This window comes from Nelusetta ayraudi, unplaced genomic scaffold (genome assembly GCF_046127955.1).
Source record: "Nelusetta ayraudi isolate G7.1 ecotype Tasmania unplaced genomic scaffold, CSIRO-AGI_Nayr_v1 ptg000041l, whole genome shotgun sequence".
Lineage (NCBI taxonomy): Eukaryota > Metazoa > Chordata > Actinopteri > Tetraodontiformes > Monacanthidae > Nelusetta > Nelusetta ayraudi.
Window position 1 is genome coordinate 362,501 of NW_027466091.1, and position 18,095 is coordinate 380,595.

At 44.5% G+C, this 18,095-nt stretch overlaps 3 protein-coding genes across 4 annotated transcripts in view; 2 read left to right on the plus strand and 1 right to left on the minus strand.

Moving 5' to 3' along the window:
- tfip11 (tuftelin interacting protein 11) overlaps positions 1 to 4,824 on the plus strand; it is a 4,834-nt gene extending 10 nt beyond the window's left edge. The window contains exons 1-15 of the mRNA XM_076033203.1: positions 1 to 129; positions 347 to 558; positions 756 to 948; positions 1,037 to 1,193; positions 1,293 to 1,420; positions 1,511 to 1,672; positions 1,835 to 2,026; positions 2,149 to 2,328; positions 2,696 to 2,830; positions 2,910 to 3,013; positions 3,144 to 3,312; positions 3,438 to 3,681; positions 3,827 to 3,969; positions 4,093 to 4,252; positions 4,346 to 4,824. The exon at positions 1 to 129 is cut by the window's left edge and continues 10 nt beyond it. Of these exons, the coding sequence (XP_075889318.1) occupies positions 353 to 558; positions 756 to 948; positions 1,037 to 1,193; positions 1,293 to 1,420; positions 1,511 to 1,672; positions 1,835 to 2,026; positions 2,149 to 2,328; positions 2,696 to 2,830; positions 2,910 to 3,013; positions 3,144 to 3,312; positions 3,438 to 3,681; positions 3,827 to 3,969; positions 4,093 to 4,252; positions 4,346 to 4,692 (2,520 nt within the window). The 5' untranslated portion in view covers positions 1 to 129; positions 347 to 352 and the 3' untranslated portion in view covers positions 4,693 to 4,824. The remainder of the gene's footprint in view (positions 130 to 346; positions 559 to 755; positions 949 to 1,036; positions 1,194 to 1,292; positions 1,421 to 1,510; positions 1,673 to 1,834; positions 2,027 to 2,148; positions 2,329 to 2,695; positions 2,831 to 2,909; positions 3,014 to 3,143; positions 3,313 to 3,437; positions 3,682 to 3,826; positions 3,970 to 4,092; positions 4,253 to 4,345) is intronic.
- Positions 4,825 to 5,213: 389 nt separating this feature from the next.
- On the plus strand, positions 5,214 to 11,951 carry thoc5 (THO complex 5). 2 transcript variants are annotated; one of them, XM_076033204.1, is made up of 20 exons: positions 5,214 to 5,348; positions 5,592 to 5,693; positions 6,136 to 6,279; positions 6,451 to 6,564; positions 6,781 to 6,878; positions 7,324 to 7,470; positions 7,574 to 7,688; positions 7,895 to 8,027; positions 8,114 to 8,191; positions 8,308 to 8,351; positions 8,554 to 8,653; positions 9,540 to 9,648; positions 9,736 to 9,837; positions 10,216 to 10,312; positions 10,413 to 10,524; positions 10,617 to 10,720; positions 10,803 to 10,890; positions 10,975 to 11,090; positions 11,441 to 11,631; positions 11,764 to 11,951. In XM_076033204.1, exons 2-20 carry the CDS (start codon positions 5,598 to 5,600, stop codon positions 11,825 to 11,827), a joined length of 2,052 nt encoding a protein of 683 aa, XP_075889319.1. In that variant the 5' UTR covers positions 5,214 to 5,348; positions 5,592 to 5,597; the 3' UTR covers positions 11,828 to 11,951. The 2 variants fall into 2 exon arrangements, with proteins under 2 accessions (XP_075889319.1, XP_075889320.1); XM_076033205.1 differs by having other exon boundaries at positions 5,223 to 5,352.
- A 1,067-nt stretch (positions 11,952 to 13,018) lies between these two features.
- LOC142893002 (uncharacterized) lies at positions 13,019 to 17,768 on the minus strand. Its single transcript, XM_076033206.1, has 4 exons — positions 16,807 to 17,768; positions 15,400 to 15,599; positions 15,151 to 15,275; positions 13,019 to 15,069 (listed from the first exon to the last, which is right to left on the minus strand). The coding sequence occupies exons 1-4, from the start codon at positions 17,555 to 17,557 to the stop codon at positions 13,611 to 13,613; spliced, it is 2,535 nt and encodes an 844-aa protein (XP_075889321.1). The 5' UTR covers positions 17,558 to 17,768; the 3' UTR covers positions 13,019 to 13,610.
- Positions 17,769 to 18,095: the final 327 nt, after the last annotated feature.

The following is an 18,095-nucleotide window of genomic DNA, read 5'->3' on the forward strand; positions in this document are numbered from 1 at the left end:
CCGGAAGTAATGGTGTTTGTGTCTGCGTGTGTTTGACGCGCTAGCAAGCTAACTTCATCTAATATTTTGAAAAGAATCTTCATCGGAAAGAGAATGGACGAGTAGTTCACAGTAAAACAGACGATTCGGGTAAGCGACAGAGAAACATAAATAAAAAAAAAAGATTTATTCATTTACATTTTTGCAAAAGCGCCCAATATTAGCTGTTAGCCACGCTTTAGCCACAACCATCGGTGGAAAACAACTTTTGAGTGTATAATTTTCAGACAAAAACTTAAACATGTATCCATTCATATACATTGCATCTATATGTTTATCTTGTTTTGTGTTTATTTTACTGCAATAGGTGGCGATGTCGATGTCTCACTTATTTGGGCGGCGAGATGAGGAGGAGGAAGGTGTTGAAGTTGAGAGCTTCGAGGTGACAGACTGGGACCTCGCCAATGAGTTCAACCCAGACCGTCGCCGATTCAGGCAGACCAAGGAGCAAGCGACCTACGGCATCTGGGCTGAAAGGGACTCGGATGAGGATGAGAGGCCCAGCTTTGGGGGCAAGAAGTAAGACATGAAGATCAGTATGCTGCATTGTACTAAAATATTCTTTTGTTCTAAAACGTACAAAATATCCTCATCTTTTTTTTTTTAACTGTAAATTTCTTTCAGAAACCCAAATGTATGATTTTAATGTTCACAAGTGACTCCATGTCGATTTTCTCACATTTTAAAAATGTATTTATCTGTGTATCTATTTTTAGATCTAAAGACTACACAGCTCCAGTTAACTTTGTAAGTGCTGGTTTGCGTAAGACTGCAGCAGAGGAGAAGCAGCAACAGAAACAAGAAGCAGGCTCTGATGATGATGACGGTGATGATGGTGATGGTGATGATGATGTTGTTCCATCAGCGCCTCCCCCTCCTCGTGGTGGTGCGCCAAAAAAACTTCAGATGGTAAAGAATACATATATGCTCACTAACCATCAGTAGATATTCTGCAACAGGGCTTTGTCAAAATAGCCTGTATTTTCCTATTCTCCAGGGCAGTTTCAGGGGGAACCAATCCCAGAGGTTTGCCGGTGGCATTCAGACTGGCAAGGGAATTGGTAACTGGGAGAAGCACACAAAAGGCATTGGACAGAAACTTCTGCAGAAAATGGGCTACCAACCAGGCAAAGGCCTGGGAAAGAATGCACAAGGTGGGTCGACCAGAATACATATGCTGAACTTTTGAATATGTTTATGGGTACTTTTTGTCTTGCAATGTTTGTACTTAATGCCCCACTTTTTCGCTGCAGGTATCGTGAACCCCATTGAGGCAAAGGTTCGAAAAGGAAAGGGAGCAGTTGGAGCTTATGGTAATGAGCGAACTCAGCAGAGCCTTCAGGATTTTCCTGTTATTGATTCAGAGGAAGAGGAGGAAAAGGTACACGACATCGACAGGGAAGCACCATGTATATATTTCTGCATTGAAGGCAGCTCATTCTGACCCAATTCTTAATTTTTCTCCGTATAGGAATTTCAGAAGGAGCTAGGCCAGTGGCGAAAAGATCCCGCTGGTGCTGCTGGCAAGAAGAAACCAAAGTACTCCTACAGAACTGTGGATGAGTTAAAAGCAAAAGGAACATTGGCAGGACGCAGCACTGTAGCATCCGCTGGAGAGTTGTCACAGGTCAAGGTATGTTTGCAATGATTCGTACAAAAGTCCTTTGAAGTCCTTTTTTGATGCTGTCATACGGTATAAATCTATGTTTTAAAGTTTATTGTTTAAACTGAATTATGTCCCCATGGTCTGCAGCAGGTTGTTGTTTCATCTGTTAATACATTTTCCTGTCTCCAGGTAATAGACATGACTGGAAGAGAGCAAAAAGTGTATTACAGTTACAGTCAGATGTCAAACAAGCACAGTGTTCCTGATGAAGGTCCACCTAGCATGTCTGCCCAGGAACAGAAGGGCTCTGGCTTTGCTCTCCCTGAACTTGAACATAATCTGCAGCTGCTAATAGACCTTACAGAGCAGGATATATTACAGGTATGAGACCTAGAAATGTACAGTGAACTGTGGAATTATGTGCTTTTTTGTGTCCTGTGCATCTCTTTTACATAACTTTGTAATTAATTTACCTAATTTTGTCTTGCATTTGTTTTTGATAGTCTGCCAGACGTCTGCAGCATGAAAAAGACATCGTTGTAACACTAAGCCATGAGTCGCGAGCACTACAGAGTAGACTGGATACAGAACAAGATGCAATCCAGAAAATGGAGGCTGTCCTGGCATTGGTGGATCGGTTTCCTACTGAGGAAATGGCACCAGGAGAAGGTCCAACTCTGAAGGTGCCTACTCGGTGAACACACAAGAGCAAAGGCTGTATTTGAATCATGGCTAGCAGTGCAGAGTTGAGCACCAATGTGCTAGTCTGCAACCAGTAGAATGAACTTCATCTGGATTACTTTTTTTTTTTAAGTTGCATTATCTATTAAGGCAATTATTTTACTCTTTTAAAAAATTAGAAAATATTACATAAATCAAAAGCAATTTGCAAATGCCTCATCCACCAGCTGTTAAACAAAGAGCTGCTTGACATATTGGTCACTTTGAGGTCTTTGTTATGTCTCTTAACGATTTTACTTTAAATATTGTGGGTTGTCTTTTTGTTCACTGTTACTACAGCCTAATTGTTATTCATCTTTATTTGTACAGGAGTGTGCTCATATCTTTGAGACCCTACAGACAGACTATTATGAAGAATATAAGATGATGGGGTTGTCTGATCTAGCTGCAGCTGTTGTTCATCCATTACTGAAAGAGCAACTTTGTTCCTGGGACCCTCTGAAGGTTTGCCTCTTATCTGTTTCTCTGCTAAATACTGTCAGCCAGTTCTCTAATTAACCATGCTGCTCCTGTGGTGCTTTAGGACAGCTCGTATTGTCTTGAAGACATTGGTCAATGGAGAGCTATTCTTGAATCAAGAAACCTCCACTCCAGTGGCCCCGATTCCACCATGGATCCTTACCACAGGTCAGTTAAAGCAAAGTGTTATTTTAAACTCAACTTGTGCCTCTGCATGAATGGAGTCTTCTGGCAAAGCATCAAAGCCAATTTTTGACGGTATGTGTCCTCTGTTTTTTTTAATTTTTTTTTTATAAAGACTGCTGTGGGAAGTCTGGATCCCAGTGATGCAGTCGTGTGTCACCAGTTGGCAGCCTCGTATGGTGGAACAAATGGTGGACTGCTTGGAAATCTGGGCACCGCTGCTCCCCTCTTGGATCCTCGATCACTTGTTGGAGCAGCTAATTTTACCCCGGCTACAAAAAGAGGCACGACACACTCGCTCCAAACCTTAAATTTTAGTGTTGAGAAACCTTGATTGTTTCAATTCCAACATTTCAATCTATCTATTTGAATCAATCTGTGTTTATACTTACCATTTCCTATTTGTCAGGTGGACAACTGGAACCCACTAACTGACACAGTTCCCATCCACTCCTGGATCCACCCCTGGCTGCCTCTGTTTCAGTCGCGCCTCGAACCGCTTTACCCACCTATCAGAAGCAAACTCTCCCATGCCTTGCAGAGATGGCATCCTAGCGACGCCTCGGCCCGCTGCATCCTGCTCCCGTGGAAAGATGTTTTCACACCAGGTGCCTGGGAGGCTTTCATGGTGAAAAACATCATCCCGAAACTAGGTTTGTTTGTTTTTCTCTCAGTAACATTTTTTTCCCCCCAAAGAAGTAGAACAATGGATTTTCTACAGTCTTTACCCTCTCTTTCCTCTTGTTTTTTTTCTTAATATGTGTGTATGTTTCCCCCCCCCCCCCCTGCAACTCCCAGGTCAGTGTCTGGAAGAACTGGTCATCAACCCTCACCAGCAGCAGATGGAACCATTTAATTGGGTGATGGATTGGGAGGGTATGTTGTCCCCCTCCAGTCTCGCGTCCCTCCTGGACAAACACTTCTTTAAGAAGTGGTTTCAGGTCAGTGTCTATGTTCAGAACATAATGTGTTCACAACGGATGACAAAATAAAATAGTATACTCTCAAATGATGATGATGTTTTCTGTTTTTAAATGAGATTTTGTTTGTTTTGTTGATTGAAGGTCCTGTATTCATGGTTAAACAGCAGCTTTAACTATGAGGAAGTCATTAAATGGTACCTGGGATGGAAAAGTACGTTTAGTGATGCTTTGCTGTCTCAACCACTGATTAAAGAAAAATTTAGTGAGGTCTTGAACTCGCTGGGCAATGCTGTGTCTTCAGGTATGGATTCTATTCACACTCTCAGGTTAAACACGGAGCTCTATTCCTGTGTATTGTCATATGATGTTTGACATGTATTGTCCACATCCACAGGTGGATATGTACAACCTGGTGCCAGGGAAAACATTGCATACCTAACACAGACAGAGAGGCGAAAGGACTTCCAGTATGAAGCAATGCAGGAGCGAAGAGATGCTGAGAGTGTGTCTCACCGGGGCGGCAGCACCAGTGTTGAGAATAACTTTGAAAATCTCATCCATACCAAAGCAGATGAGAACAATATTGTCTTCATGCCTCTGGTGGGGCGGCGCCATGAGAATAAACAGTTGTACACATTTGGCCGTATTGTCATCTACATGGATCGAGGGGTTGTGTTTGTGAAAGGAGAGAAGACCTGGGTCCCCACATCTTTACAGAGTCTGATCGATATGGCCAAGTGAGGGGGTTGTTTTCCCTTGTTTAGCTTAAAAGTAAATAAGTAAAAAGTACATTTTCTGATGTTTTTGTACCTTCATTGTCCAAGGTGAATTTTAAAATTGTCACTAGATATGTGAATAAATTTTTTTTCTGTATATTTATTGTGTTCTTTGTTTCTTCTTTACACAAATTAAATTAAACGGCACATGTAATATGACTGTTGTATTGGTACATCGTAGGCAGGTTGACAATTGTAGTATAAGTATATGTACAAGTACAGTATTTACTGACAAGAATTAGTTTTCAACAACATGTTGCCTCATGAATTGGCAAAACAAAAAGGTTTATAAGGTTGTTTACAGGTTTGTCTTTGAAAGAAGTAAATACAAATGAACTAGATATGGTTTCAAAGCTATTTTATCTAAACGTTAGTACATTTTGAGCTTCAATAATCTAGATAAATTATTTATTCCTCAAACTCAATCGTGAAGGTTGCATCGTTATATTACTAGCCTTTCCTTTTTGTACTGTAGGTGGCGAAGTCGTTTAACTTCCGCCTGAAAGCACACTTCAAGTATTTTGGATCTGAAAGGCTTCCGTCCGAGCGGAGCCGTGCGCTTTGCTTAACGTTGAGGATCTCATCTATTTGTCTTTAAGTCTCATCCTTGTAAAACTAAAGGTGCGTATATATACACACTAACGCTTCGTTCAGTACTATTCCGATGGGTTTGTAAGCTTCACCTGAACATCGGTTTTAACGAGTCGAGAAACTAATGACGGTTAGCCAAAGAGCTTGTCTGCCAAAGTGCTGTGTTGCTAATGCTAGCTAGCTCTGCAGCTAGCAAACGTCATGCGTTGTCTCGAGGCTCTAACTTTAAAGGCGTGTTTCGTTTCATATTCTCTATTTTATCTCAATGTTTAGTTCACCATGTCGGATGCCTTGAAGAAGCGAAAGACAAAGGTACTCCGAAGTGAAGGAGGAACCCCGGAGACAAAGCGGGGTCGCGGAGAAGGGGATCAGCCGGTAAGGGTAAAGCACGGAGTTCCGTGCGCCCCGTCGCTTTATTTCAACCTGGAGACGAACTTGCGATAAATCCACCGCTGTTGCACTGGGAATTTTGCCGGTTATCATGCAATGGTCCTGTAAAATCTCGTTGACCGCAGCTAAGGCCTGGATCAGATTTCATGATGAGCGTAATTTTTTTTTAGTATTTTTCAGTATGGCGCTGAGATCACTGACTTAACTACAATCATTGTTAACGAGCTTTTCATCACAGCACTGCTACAAACTGTTTAGAGGCCAGGGGACTTTCTAACCATCATGTTCATACAGATCGTCCTTTCTGTCAAGATTAAGACAGATGTCCGTCTCAAGTAGAAGCTAAGACTTCCAAAGTTCAAGATTCGGGTTCAGGATTGAGCTGATTTTGGATTGTTTTTTTGTTTGTTTGTTTTTTTCTGTCCAGGATGTGCGTGTGTATAGTGAGGAGGTCGAGCTTGACGGCAAGGATGCTGAGCAGGACTACCAGCAGTTCAAAGAGTCCTGTGACAGTTTGGCCACGCTAATGAGTGAAATCCAAGAGCTGAAAGCCAACGGCGCCAAGGAGGGGGTAAGAGCATACTTCTAACCTAAGTCTGTAATGGCCTTGAAGTCAGTCATGTTTTCTCTGCACAAAACAGCTAAAGTAGTAATTTCCTTAAAATATGAACTTCATTGAAATCCTATGCATGTTAATCCTGTGCCCTAACCAAACATAATGAACGAGTTGCTTGATTTTCAGTGTGTGGAGATGGAGCAGAAACGCATGCAAAGCTGCATCCTCTTCATGAACCTGAAAAAACTCAACCGACTTGCTCATATGCGACTCAAGAGAGGAAGAGATCAAACACATGAGGTAAAAACTATTTTTTAAAAGATAATTCTTTATAAAGAACCAAAACTGTACGGCCATCATGAGTTCACTCTGTTCTGAACATCAGAGATTTTGTTTCATTCTTAGAGCCCCTGCATGCAATAGCTTTGACTGTTCAGTGATGGTTTAGTTCCAGGGGTTATTCCATTTTTGTTTGTTTGTTTTTGCAATAACACACCTGTGGCTGTTTTTCTGCAGGCGAAGCAGAGAGTGGATGTGCTGCACCTTCAGCTACAGAACCTGCTGTATGAAGTTCTGCATCTTCAGAAAGAGATCAGCAAATGCCTGGAGTTTAAGTAAGTAAAAAAATGCCTAATTTACTTTGAATGTTTAACCAATACAGATATTCATTAATTAATGTGCTGACAATTGAGGTAAAGTGATGGGCTGTTCACCAAAGTTAGGTAAATTGTTTTTTTGTTCAAACAAACATTTTTGAGGGAGTTGGAAAAATGTCCAGATGTATGTAAACATTTTAAGAATTGCTGTGAAAATGAGACAAAGAAAATGTCTCACAGAAAGAGAAGACATGCTTTCTTGCCTTTATCCCTGCAGAAATAATTAATAAAAACTGCTGCCATCACTTTACGTGATTTGGATTGCTTGATCTCTCCTTTTGCTTGGTTCTTCTACTTTATTCTCTTTTACCACATTTAATTATTTTTGTCTATTAGACTTTAAAAAGGCAGTTTTAAAAAAATTGATGTGAAATTTCTTAATCAAAGCATTTTTCAATTCCAGGTCTAAACATGAGGAAATAGACCTGGTGCCTGAGGACGAGTTTTACCAGGAGGCGCCACAAGATATTTCCAAGCCTCAGCTCACCAAAAACGATACCCATCAACTCACACTGGCGCGACTGGACTGGGAGCTCGAGCAGAGAAAGAGGTGTGAAAACTTGTGCCAGTCGCTGCATTAGTAATTGAGATCCATGAGGGGTGGAATTTTTAAGAGCAGGAAACGCCGATTAAAAGCCAGTCTTCACTTGCAGGTTGGCAGAAAAGTACAAGGAGCTGCAGGCCACAAAGGAAAAGATCCAGAAGAGCATCGAGGTCAAAAAGGAGCATCTGACCAGTTTGCAACCTGGACTCAATGCCATCATGCAGGTACTACAATTCTGGGTGCCATTAAACTGTCCCCCCCCCCCCCCACACACACGCACACATTCTTAGGAACACTAAACATTCAATTGGTAAAATGTCAAGTTGCTATTATTTGCTTGAACGTTTGATTTTGCTAGTTGTCTTTGCAGTAATTAGTCTTCCGCTAACCTTCATCCAAGTGACAGGGTGTACTTTCTCCTCTTGCACAGGCGTCACTTCCCGTGCAGCAGTACCTGGCCATGCCTTTCGAACAGATCCAGAAACAGACCGAGGTCGCTCGCCACCTGCCTCCTCCGCTTTATGTCCTGTTTGTTCAAGCCAACGCCTATGGCCAGGCTTGTGGTAAGCCATCACAGCAACAACAACACATTTCAGTATTGGAATACTGAAGGTGCATTTGATTAAATTCTCTCTTTATTTTGTTTTAGACAAGAATCTGGATGTCTCCATCAGCGGTGATGTGGATGAGGCCAAGGCTCTGTCCAAGCCTCCAGATGATTCCCAGGGTACAAACACTACAACATGTGATTTCTGTCCTGCTCACACAAAAACACCATCACTGCTCCCTGTGCAGAGATCTGTCTCCAAGGTAGTAACAGGATTTTTTTATGTTCTGCTCCAGATGACGACAGCGATTCAGATGCAGAGGAGGAGCAAGAGAAAACGGTGAGTGTTAAAGCTGACAATTGTAATTGTACACAATGTACTCTTTCCACTACATTCTTTTCAGTCATCAAACAGGCAGCTGCTCCTTAATTATCTGCTACTCATAAGGTTTCTCGGAACATAAATTCTTCTGCGCGTTCGTTTAAGAAGACTTATTTATTCAGGTTTAGTTTTAACCTGCTTTTCACTTTCTGTGCGACAGAAGAGGAGGAGGCCCACGACCGGTGGCCAGCTCGATGACAAAAGACGCGAGATGCTGAAAAGGCACCCTCTCTCACTCGCCATAGACCTCAAGTGTAAAGGTAAGTCACTCTTTAACCTGCAAGAAATAAATTTCACCAGCTAAAATAAAGGTTGATGTGTTTTGTTGCCACCGAAATGTCCCTTCAACTCCTCAACACAATGTTGAACCCCAGGTTGAACTGCAGAAATCATTAAGACTCCTCATATATTATTTATTAGTAGTAGTGGTATTGGTAGCGCTTTGTGTGGATGAAACTCAGGACTACTCAACTGTGATGTCGTGACACTACGTGACCCTCGTGTTCCCTCTGCTGGTGATGAAAGGAACAGTAACAGATAATAAAGAGTTCTGCATTGCAGACCTAACAGGGGCAGGGGAGGGGGGAGCGGGGGAGGAGGGGGAGAGTTGAGAGAGCCGATGCCGACAACGGCGTCGTCACGCACGCAGATCCTGCCATATGCTGCAAGCAAATTTTTTTTTATGTAATCACCGGGCCTCGTCTCTAACGTCTGCAATTTATTTGTCGTGCACACACACACACACACACACACACACACACACACACACACACACACACACTTTACCACTTGTCCTCAGTGCTGCAGCCTCACTGTGCTGCAGCCTCACTCTCCTGCAGCAAAGCCAGGGAGTTGGCAGCGTCGCTTTCAGTCAGGGACAAAAGGAAGCTCATCTTGTGGCCTTGGAGAAAACAGCTTGAAGGTTGACCATTAGCGCGGTTCACCCCCCCTGGGTGCTGCCAGCTATCGGGTTGGCCACACCCTCATGTGCTGCGGCATGCGGTAACCCCCCCCTCCCCCCTCCCCCTGATCCTCAACCCCCCGAGGGAGTCTCGCTGCGCGGGTTAATGGAAAGAGCTGAGCAGAGGCAGAGTGCTGAATGAAGGAGAGAGTCACAGGTGAGCCTCATCTGTCATCTCTCCACAGACGACAGCATCCTGCACCTCTTCTTCTATTACCTGATGAATCTGAACATCATGACGGTGAAGACCAAGGTCTCCACCTCCACCGACGTCAGCACGGCCATCAGCGCAGGGTGGGTCTCCCGAGAGTCCGTCCGTGTGGCCGTGTGGCCGTTATCCAACGTATGTGAAGGTCTTCATTCTGTTTTTGCGTATTGCAGAGACCTGCTGAAATCAGACACTCTGCTCAGCTGCCTGTACAGCGGCGACAACGGCCAAGAAACGCCCAACCCTGCCAATCGCTACCAGTTTGATAAAGTCGGGTAAGCGCGATGAAATTCATTCTTTATTACTGACCGTCACCTCCCAGTGCAATAAACATTAATAAAGAATCAACATTAACCATATGAAATATCGAGGAATGTACAGTACAAAGTTAGAGCTAAGCAGGTGGTTTCCACACGATGATACATAAATAAATATCCAGTATTATAACCCCTTATTACCCCTAGCTGGTAATGGAAACGGCTAAATTTTGAAAAGAGAAAATATAACAACCATTCTGGACAGCAAACAAACTTAAACAAACGCAAACATAATTCTCGTGGGATTGCAATTGTACCTTGTCGAAATTTTTAGAAATATCACTTTTAAGTTGCGAAAAACGCAGCTACTGACTCAAACCTTGTGTTTCCTTTCAGCATTGTCTCCTTTGCTGATTATGTGGAGGAACTGGGCCATCCCTACATATGGGTTCAGACTCTTGGAGGACTTCATTTTCCCAACGACTCCTCAGAGGTGGGATTGTTATCTCCGGACAGGGAGGCACGAGTCTGTGTGCATTACACGCAGCATTATTGATATGTTCGTTTGTCTTCTCCCCCCCCCCACTCCTCAGCCTGCACGTGGGGGAAGCTCCCTGAGTGCCAGTCAAATGGAGAGCACCATGAAGCTCCTGAGGGGACGACTCCTGTCCCGCCAGGCTTTGACCAAACAGTTTGCCTCTTTAGGTTCGTCAGATGCGATCGCCTGCAACAAATCCAGCGCTTTTTTCAAATGGAAAATATTTTTCGAGTGATATTTGTCTTTGCTCCCGCCGCAGAGCACAGCATCATTCCAGTCACCAGCGAGTGCCAGCACTTGTTCCCGGCCAAGATCATGTCCCGCTTAGCCCGTTGGACCCCCATCACTCACGAGGACTATAAGGCATGACTTCCTACGCACTGCTTGCTACTCCCGTAGCTCATTCAGTGCCTCTAATTGTGATATTTTCCAAACCAATTTGTAGGACCTGCCATACACACGGTACGTGTCCGATGCCGGACTGGCAAAGGAAACCGACATGTATTTCATGGGCGTGGTGGAGAGAGGCACAGGTAAATATGGATCAGGATCTTTGAATTGGCGTACATTTCATCAAATCATATATAAAATAAATAAAATAAATCCTTTTTCTACAGCACGTCTCAATGCTGCCGTGGTGCTGAGTCCCCGCTACCCAGAAGTCTCCCCTCTGTTCTCCCTCTCCCTCAGCTGGAAAGGAGAGCGCACGGGACAGACGGATGACAACCTTCGAGTATGAACCCTTTTTTTTCTCATCCACTTTAGGGAGGCAAATTAGCGATTAATTCGTTAATGACATTTCAACTTTGTTTTTTTTTAGTTGTTTAAAAGTCACTTGTTCTAGGTTATTACCATCACAGTATCTACAGGTTAATTGCTCTTTCCTGCCACTACACTTATATTAACTACCCATGTAAAAAATGTTAAATTAATTGCGACTAATTTAATTGATTTGATTAGGTTCTTAATCAACAGTAATCGATAATCGATTAATTGTTAACTTCCCTAGTCCACATTTTTTGTTGTTGTTGTGGCTTTTTTCAACTCCAAATGAACCCATGTCATTCTGTCTTTGTTCACTAGGCCGTTGAGAGCGAGGTGAATGTGTTCAAAAATGAGCTTCAGGGACCCCGTCCGGGATACCAGCTGCTGACCAATCAGATCTCACGCCTGTGCGTCTGCCTGGACGTCTACCTGGAGACGGAGGGGCAGGACGACGGAGTCGAGGGGCCGCGAGAGTTTCCCCGAGAAAAGATGTGTTTGCGCACCGTCAGGTAACAAATATTAAAGTGGTTTTGTTACTGCAGCTTTCACAGATCTTTTTTTTTTTTTTTATTATTATTATTTACTTTTATTTTTTTAAACCTACAATTCTGATTTCTGTCAATTTTTTTTTTTTTTCCTAGGGGTCCAAATCGTCTGAAACCATTCAAGTACAACCATCCTCAGGGCTTTTTCAGTCACCGCTAAATCTGACCATGTGATACTCCCTGCTCTACTTCTTAGATATGCTTAAGCCGGTCCTTAGTGACTGTTTGCCACACCTGTTTTTAAGGGTCTTTGTAGCAATTTGAAAATAAAACATTTTCTGCCATCAGTGTGATTTGTCTCTATTTCAGTGTCTCTTGCATCCACACTCTGCCGTCCTATTTCGCTACCGCCACCCCCCACCACCACCACCTTCCCGTGCTGTTCTATTTATAGGTGTCGTCTGCACTTCTCGATTCTTATGCCATAGTGGTTTCTGTGCTACTTGGTGCTGAGTCATTTCCCCAGAGAATTCTGCACAGTGAATATGATATTTCACTGCATTGTAAGTCTTGCAACTTCCATACATCATCACGTATGCTGTAATTGGAGAAACACTGGTTGGTTATTGATGAAGCGCTCCCTTTTCTGTGAAAGGTCACTCTCATTTTACCATGAGTTTACAGAAACCTGCTGAAATTAGTGGAGGATAAAACATGCTTATTTGGTTCATTTCAGAGCAAAAAGGGCCAGGAAGTAACCTTACCCTCACACTGATACCTTATAGATATGGCAAGTTCAGTATACAGTGAGAGGAAGAAGACATGACCAGTAGATGCAATTAGTCTTTAAATGAATTTGATAGAAATTTGTAAACCTCTGTTTTAAGGGTAAAATCTTGGGTTCTGTAGTTTCATAACTGCTTTTAAAACCAATGCATTTAGGTTGCAATACTTTGGAAAAAAAAAAAAAAAAAAACCTCAGGAGTCTAAGAGATGTTCATTTATATCAAGTGTTACCGCTACCCTTTGTAAATTAGTTGATATCATTGATGATCATGTTAATGCGAAACCACATCTTCTAATTATGACAGAGAGTTTTACAAAAAATAAAACCAATTTTTTTTTATGTTTTTGCAGCAAGGCTGAATTGTGAGGGTAGAATGAACTGGAGGCGATGTGTAAATCCTCCTGATTTATACATGAAGGTGGTCTCCGCGATGTGATGTGGGCTGTGATGCTCTGGCTGCTGTGCTGTGGATGTGCTACAGCTCCCTCTCTGCTCAGCCGCATTGCAGTGCAGTTACCTTCAGCCTCTCCGCGTTTGGCCTCGCACCTTGAAACAATTCCATTTGCTCCCTGACTTAGAATCTTTTGTCCCATCCACACTTACAGAGTAGCAGAAGCATTTCAATGGATTTTTCAAACTTTATTTTTCCTTTTCATATTGCATATTCTCAGCAGTTGATACATAGCACAGTCTTGCCATCGTAATGTAGACAAGCGAGACGCCGCAGCTCACCTGACAAGAGAAGCTGCAATGAATTGCACGAGAAGCGACATTCACGTCTAATTGTAATTATGTGTCAGTCAGTATAACAGAGCTTTGTATCTGCGTCACATAGTTTTTTTTTTATATGTTTAAACATGTCACAATCTTTAGCTATACATTTTGACATCTCTACCCTTGAAGGCGCCTGCAGTGTCCCTCAGCAGGAATCACGTTAAATGCACTTGTTATTGATTAAGGGCACATGTCACACTCACAGAATTAGGAGTTTAAAGCATTCTGCATTCACTACAGCCGTACATCAGAAGCATTGGGGGTGAGTAATGGTCGTATCTGGGGAGCTGGGGGTTGTTTGCTACAGACTTTACTATTGCTGACCATCACGTGCTTCGTTTTTCCTGACGTCGGAGATCTGCTCTCCTTTTTTCGTTGCATCATTCATGAGCAGTTCTTTGGCACCTCCACCGCCTCCGCCTCCTGTCACAGACGATCGCTCTTACTTCTTGGCCTTCTCCTCTTTAGTCTCCTTTGACTCTGTGCCAGAGGATTTCTCCACCTTCTCTGCTTTCCCTCCTTCCGTCACCTCCTTACCCCCTTCTTTGCTGCTCTCCTTTTTCTCCTCAGGCTTCTTCTCATCCTTCTTGCTCTCTACGATCTCGGCTTTGTCCTTTGGTTCAGACTTCTCTGCCGGCTTCTTGTCCTCCTTGCTCTCCGCTGCCTCAGGTTTGTCTTTGGCTTCGGACTTCTCTGCTGGCTTCTTGTCCTCCTTCTTGCTCTCCACCTCCTCAGGTTTTTCTTTGGATTCAGACTTCTCTGCTGGCTTCTTTTCCTCATTCTTACCCTCTGGTTTTCCCGGCTCTGATTTAGGGACAGGCTTTGTGTCGGGTTCAGGCTTCTCTGGTTTGTCATCAGGTGAGGGTTTCTCCTCCTTTGCGGGGGAAGTGCTCTCTTTAGGCTCAGACTTAGGAGCAGGTTTCTCCTCTGCAGGCTTGCTGGGAGAAGCAGCTTTGGAAGTGTCATCTGATTTTGGCGCTTCATCTGCTTTCTTTGTTTCTGCCTTCTTCTCTGGCTCTTTCTCCTTGGGCTCTTGCTTTTTCTCCTCCTTTACAGGTGTCTCTTTCTCAATTTTCTCCTCCTTTACAAGTGGTTCTTTTTCACTTTTCTCCTCCTTTGCAGGTGCTTCTTTTTCACTTTTCTCCTCTTTTACAGGTGGTTCTTTTTCATCTTTCTCTTCCTTAGGAGGCGCAGAATCCTCCTTTTTCTCTTCCTTTGGGTCATCTTTGGCAGGTACAGGCTTGGCCACCTCCTTTTCTGGAGACTTTGGCTGGGGGCTCTTAGGAGGGGGGGACTGAGAACCGGGAGATTTGCTGGGTGGGGATTTGGACACAGGGGACTTTGGAGCAGGTGACCTTGACTCATCCCCTGCAGGGGATTTGGCTGCAGGTGACTTAGCCGGTGATTTTGACATTGGGGATTTTGCTGCAGGGGACTTTGATTCTGGTGATTTGACAACAGGAGATTCAGCTTGTGGGGATTTGGAAGGAGGGGACGCTGCCTTTTCTGTGCTTTCGGTCTTGTCATCCTCCTCTCCTGCATCCTCGTCCTTCTCCTCAGCTTCCTCCTCTTTATCTTCTTCTTTTTCTTCATCCTTTTCCTCTTCTTCCTCTCCCTCTTTTTCTTCACCTTCTTCACCATCTCTCAACTCCTCTTTAGTTTCCTCATCGGCCTCTTCTTCCTCATCCTCCTTGTCCTCTTCCTCTTTTTCCTCCTCTTCCTCCTCGTCCGCCTCTTCGGTCACCTCCGTTACCTGGGTCTCATCTGTCTGCTCTTCCACGATGACTTTATCGGAGAGCTCGTCTCCTTTCACTTTGAAGACGCTGGAAAATCTGCTTTCCAGATAAGAGTAGGGACTTCCCCCACACACAAAGCGATTCTCCTCCCCCTCCAGTAACTTCCTGTTTGAAAGACAAATTCATGCAATCAGTTAGAATGCCAGCAGCATTTGACACGAAGAGGCCAATCCTTCCATGACAAACCTGTAGGCGGCGATCTCAATATCCAGAGCCATCTTCACATTCAGCAGATCCTGGTAGTCTTTGAGTTGACTGGCCATCTCCCATTTGGTCGTTTTCATCTCATTCTCCAGCTGATGGATGGTTTCCTGCAAATTGACAGCACACATCCTCAAAGGTCAAGCAGGCAGGTATTTTAAACAGATTTCTCACACGCCCTTGCTTTTTGCATTCTCACAAGATGTATTAACATGTTTTTTATTCGTTCCCTGCCTGCAGTGAGTTGATATCATCCTGGTGTCGGTCTTCGCTGTCCATACGCTGCCTCTCCAGGGAATCCTGGGTCCCCCGGAGAGTCTCCAGCTCGACGGTGCGGCTCTGAAGCTGACGACGGTACTCTGTGATCTCCGCTTGGGTCCCACGAAGGGCATCCTGGTTGGTCCGGGAAGCATCAGAGAGACGGTCCATGCGCACTGCAGACGTGGCAAATAGCAGGATGTGTATATTTAAGGAATTACATGCGCCTTTCTTTAAACGCTATGATTCCCTCCTGTGGCCTGTACATTTTGGCCATGAGCACATATACAGTAGTGGTTTTCCATTGCTGCCCGGACACTTGACCCCACCTTGGTAAATAGAGCCTCAAATAGCTGCTGTGGGTGACCTTGACAGTGTCCATGTGTCTGTCAGTTGTCTGACTCAGCTCCCTTCTCTCCTCCGAGCATGAATGAGCCACTCTGCTGCAGTCAGCTGGACATCATAGACCGAAGGTCATTCTCTTGGCACCTTTTACTGCTTGCATCACATCAGCTTGTAGATACAGCGTGGAGCAATCTGTACATCATTAAGTTTGGTTACACGCAGCTGAATTGCTAAAGCCTCCTCGCTTGACGGTGCTCGCTGTTGCAGCAGCACAAACAGAAACACTTCACAGACGTCTGATTGTCTGATTGATACTGAAAGATTCTCAGAGTGATTTGTTTATGGTTTTTTTCCATTATATGCAGCACCTCTATAAATCAACTCGACTCTTTTCACAACAGCACAAGGATGACTGATAGAGCATAGCTGTAATGGGGCCCTCATCTGTTTGGTCTGCGTGAGACACCTGCATGAGTCAGATAAAAAAAAACAAAAAACAGTCACCAACAGTGAGTGTGCAAATGAATCACAGGTGGATTGTATCTAACGCCTGCGGTGCTTTCGTCTTCGGTATATCACGTCTGTGCTCGTTTGCAGAAAGATGCGTCATACTGGAAGCCCTATGACAGTTTTCATCTTCTTAATCATATTTTTCATTCCTATTGAAAAATGTATTATTTTAACCGTGTCCTACCATCAGATTAATTTATGCTGCAACATGTAGAAATCAGGATGCTTCATACCTTAATGTTTTTTTTTTAGTTGCATTTAGGTCTTAGATTTTCAAATCATCGCATGTATTAATTTATGAAATAGTAGTTAGTTGAGGTCAATTCATTTGTCCATTCATTTAGTTAACAAAAATCAAGTCAGTCCTAATTCAAATGTCTTTGTAAATCGTCGCAGGACTCTTGGTGCATATCAGCACCGTGGACAGAGAATCAACGCCGTGACTATGCGCAATAATAAACGGGCATTTACTTGTAATGAATAAAAACTGATTTCGGGGAAAACAATTAATGATTCGAACCAACTCACTTTTGAACCATTCCTCTGCGTGGGCCGAACTCTTGTATGCGTGATTGTCGAGCTGCGAGCGGATCTCCCGCAGCGCGCCGGTGACGTCCGTCTTCAGCGAGTCTCGGACATCGACGTTCAGCTGCGCTCCTTGAATCTGGGCCAGGAGTTCCGCCACCTCTTCCTCGTGGTTCTTCCTCAGGAAGGCGTCCTCGTCCTCCAGGGCGCGCAGCTTCTTGTCCAGCTCCACTCGGGCCAGCCGGCACTCCTCGACGTACTTCTTCATGGCCCGAGCGGCCGCCTCCACCTCCTCCCTGCTCCGCGCCTCATCCTCCAGCCGCACCCTCAGGTGCTGGATATCCTCCTCCAGGTGTTCGTGCTCCAGGGCCGTGTGGGCCTTTTCGCCGGCCAGCTGCTGCAGGATGGTCCGCAGATCGGCCAGCTCCAGCTCGTACTGCTCCCCGAAGGACGTGCGCCCGGCCTGATTTTGACGCAGAGCTGCCGCTTCAGCCTCCAGGTTGCGGTTGTGCATCTCCAGGTTGCGCACCTTGTCGATGTAGCCGGCGAAGCGGTCGTTCAGAGTCTGCAGGATCTCCTTCTCGCTCCTGCGGGTCATCTCGCCGTTGAAGTTGTCCAAGGTGTCGACGGAGGACGGCTGGCTGTAGGTGAGGCGGCGGCGCTGGGAGTGGAAGCCGCTGGAGGACACGGACACCGGCCGAGCCTTGCGGTACGTGGACGTGCCCAGAAAGTGGTGATCTACGGAGAAACTCATGATGGCTGAGCCGTAGGAGGACTGACTAGCTACAACAGGAGAGAGGCAGAGCTCTTGGCTTTTATAGGAGGGAGCGAAAAGTCGCGAGTCAGCAGCAGCGGCAGCAGCGGCAGCAGCAGGACGGTGTCCATTTAAAGAGACACCTTTCCCCACAAGAAAAACTACTGCCTGCGCACAAATACATCCAGCAAAGTCAGACGCAGGAGGGCTTTTGTTGAGGGTGTTCATCAGATGAGGCAAATCAAAATTGGTTTAATGTTATGAGGATTGTTTTCCAGATTTTGTGTATATTTTAAAGCACAGAAAGCAGTTCTTTAGATCTGATACTTTACAGATGTTAAAGAGTAATCTTGAAAAATGGTATAGACAATGTTGAGTATAACTTGAACATCCCAAACATCTTTATAAGCTCACAGGAGTGGTTCCCTCCGCAGGAAAAAGCACAACAATAAGCCCACCAATGTTGCAAAGAATTGATAGAAACCTGGTCCAGATGTGTTTACATACATGGGACAGTGATGACGTCACGCTCTCTCTG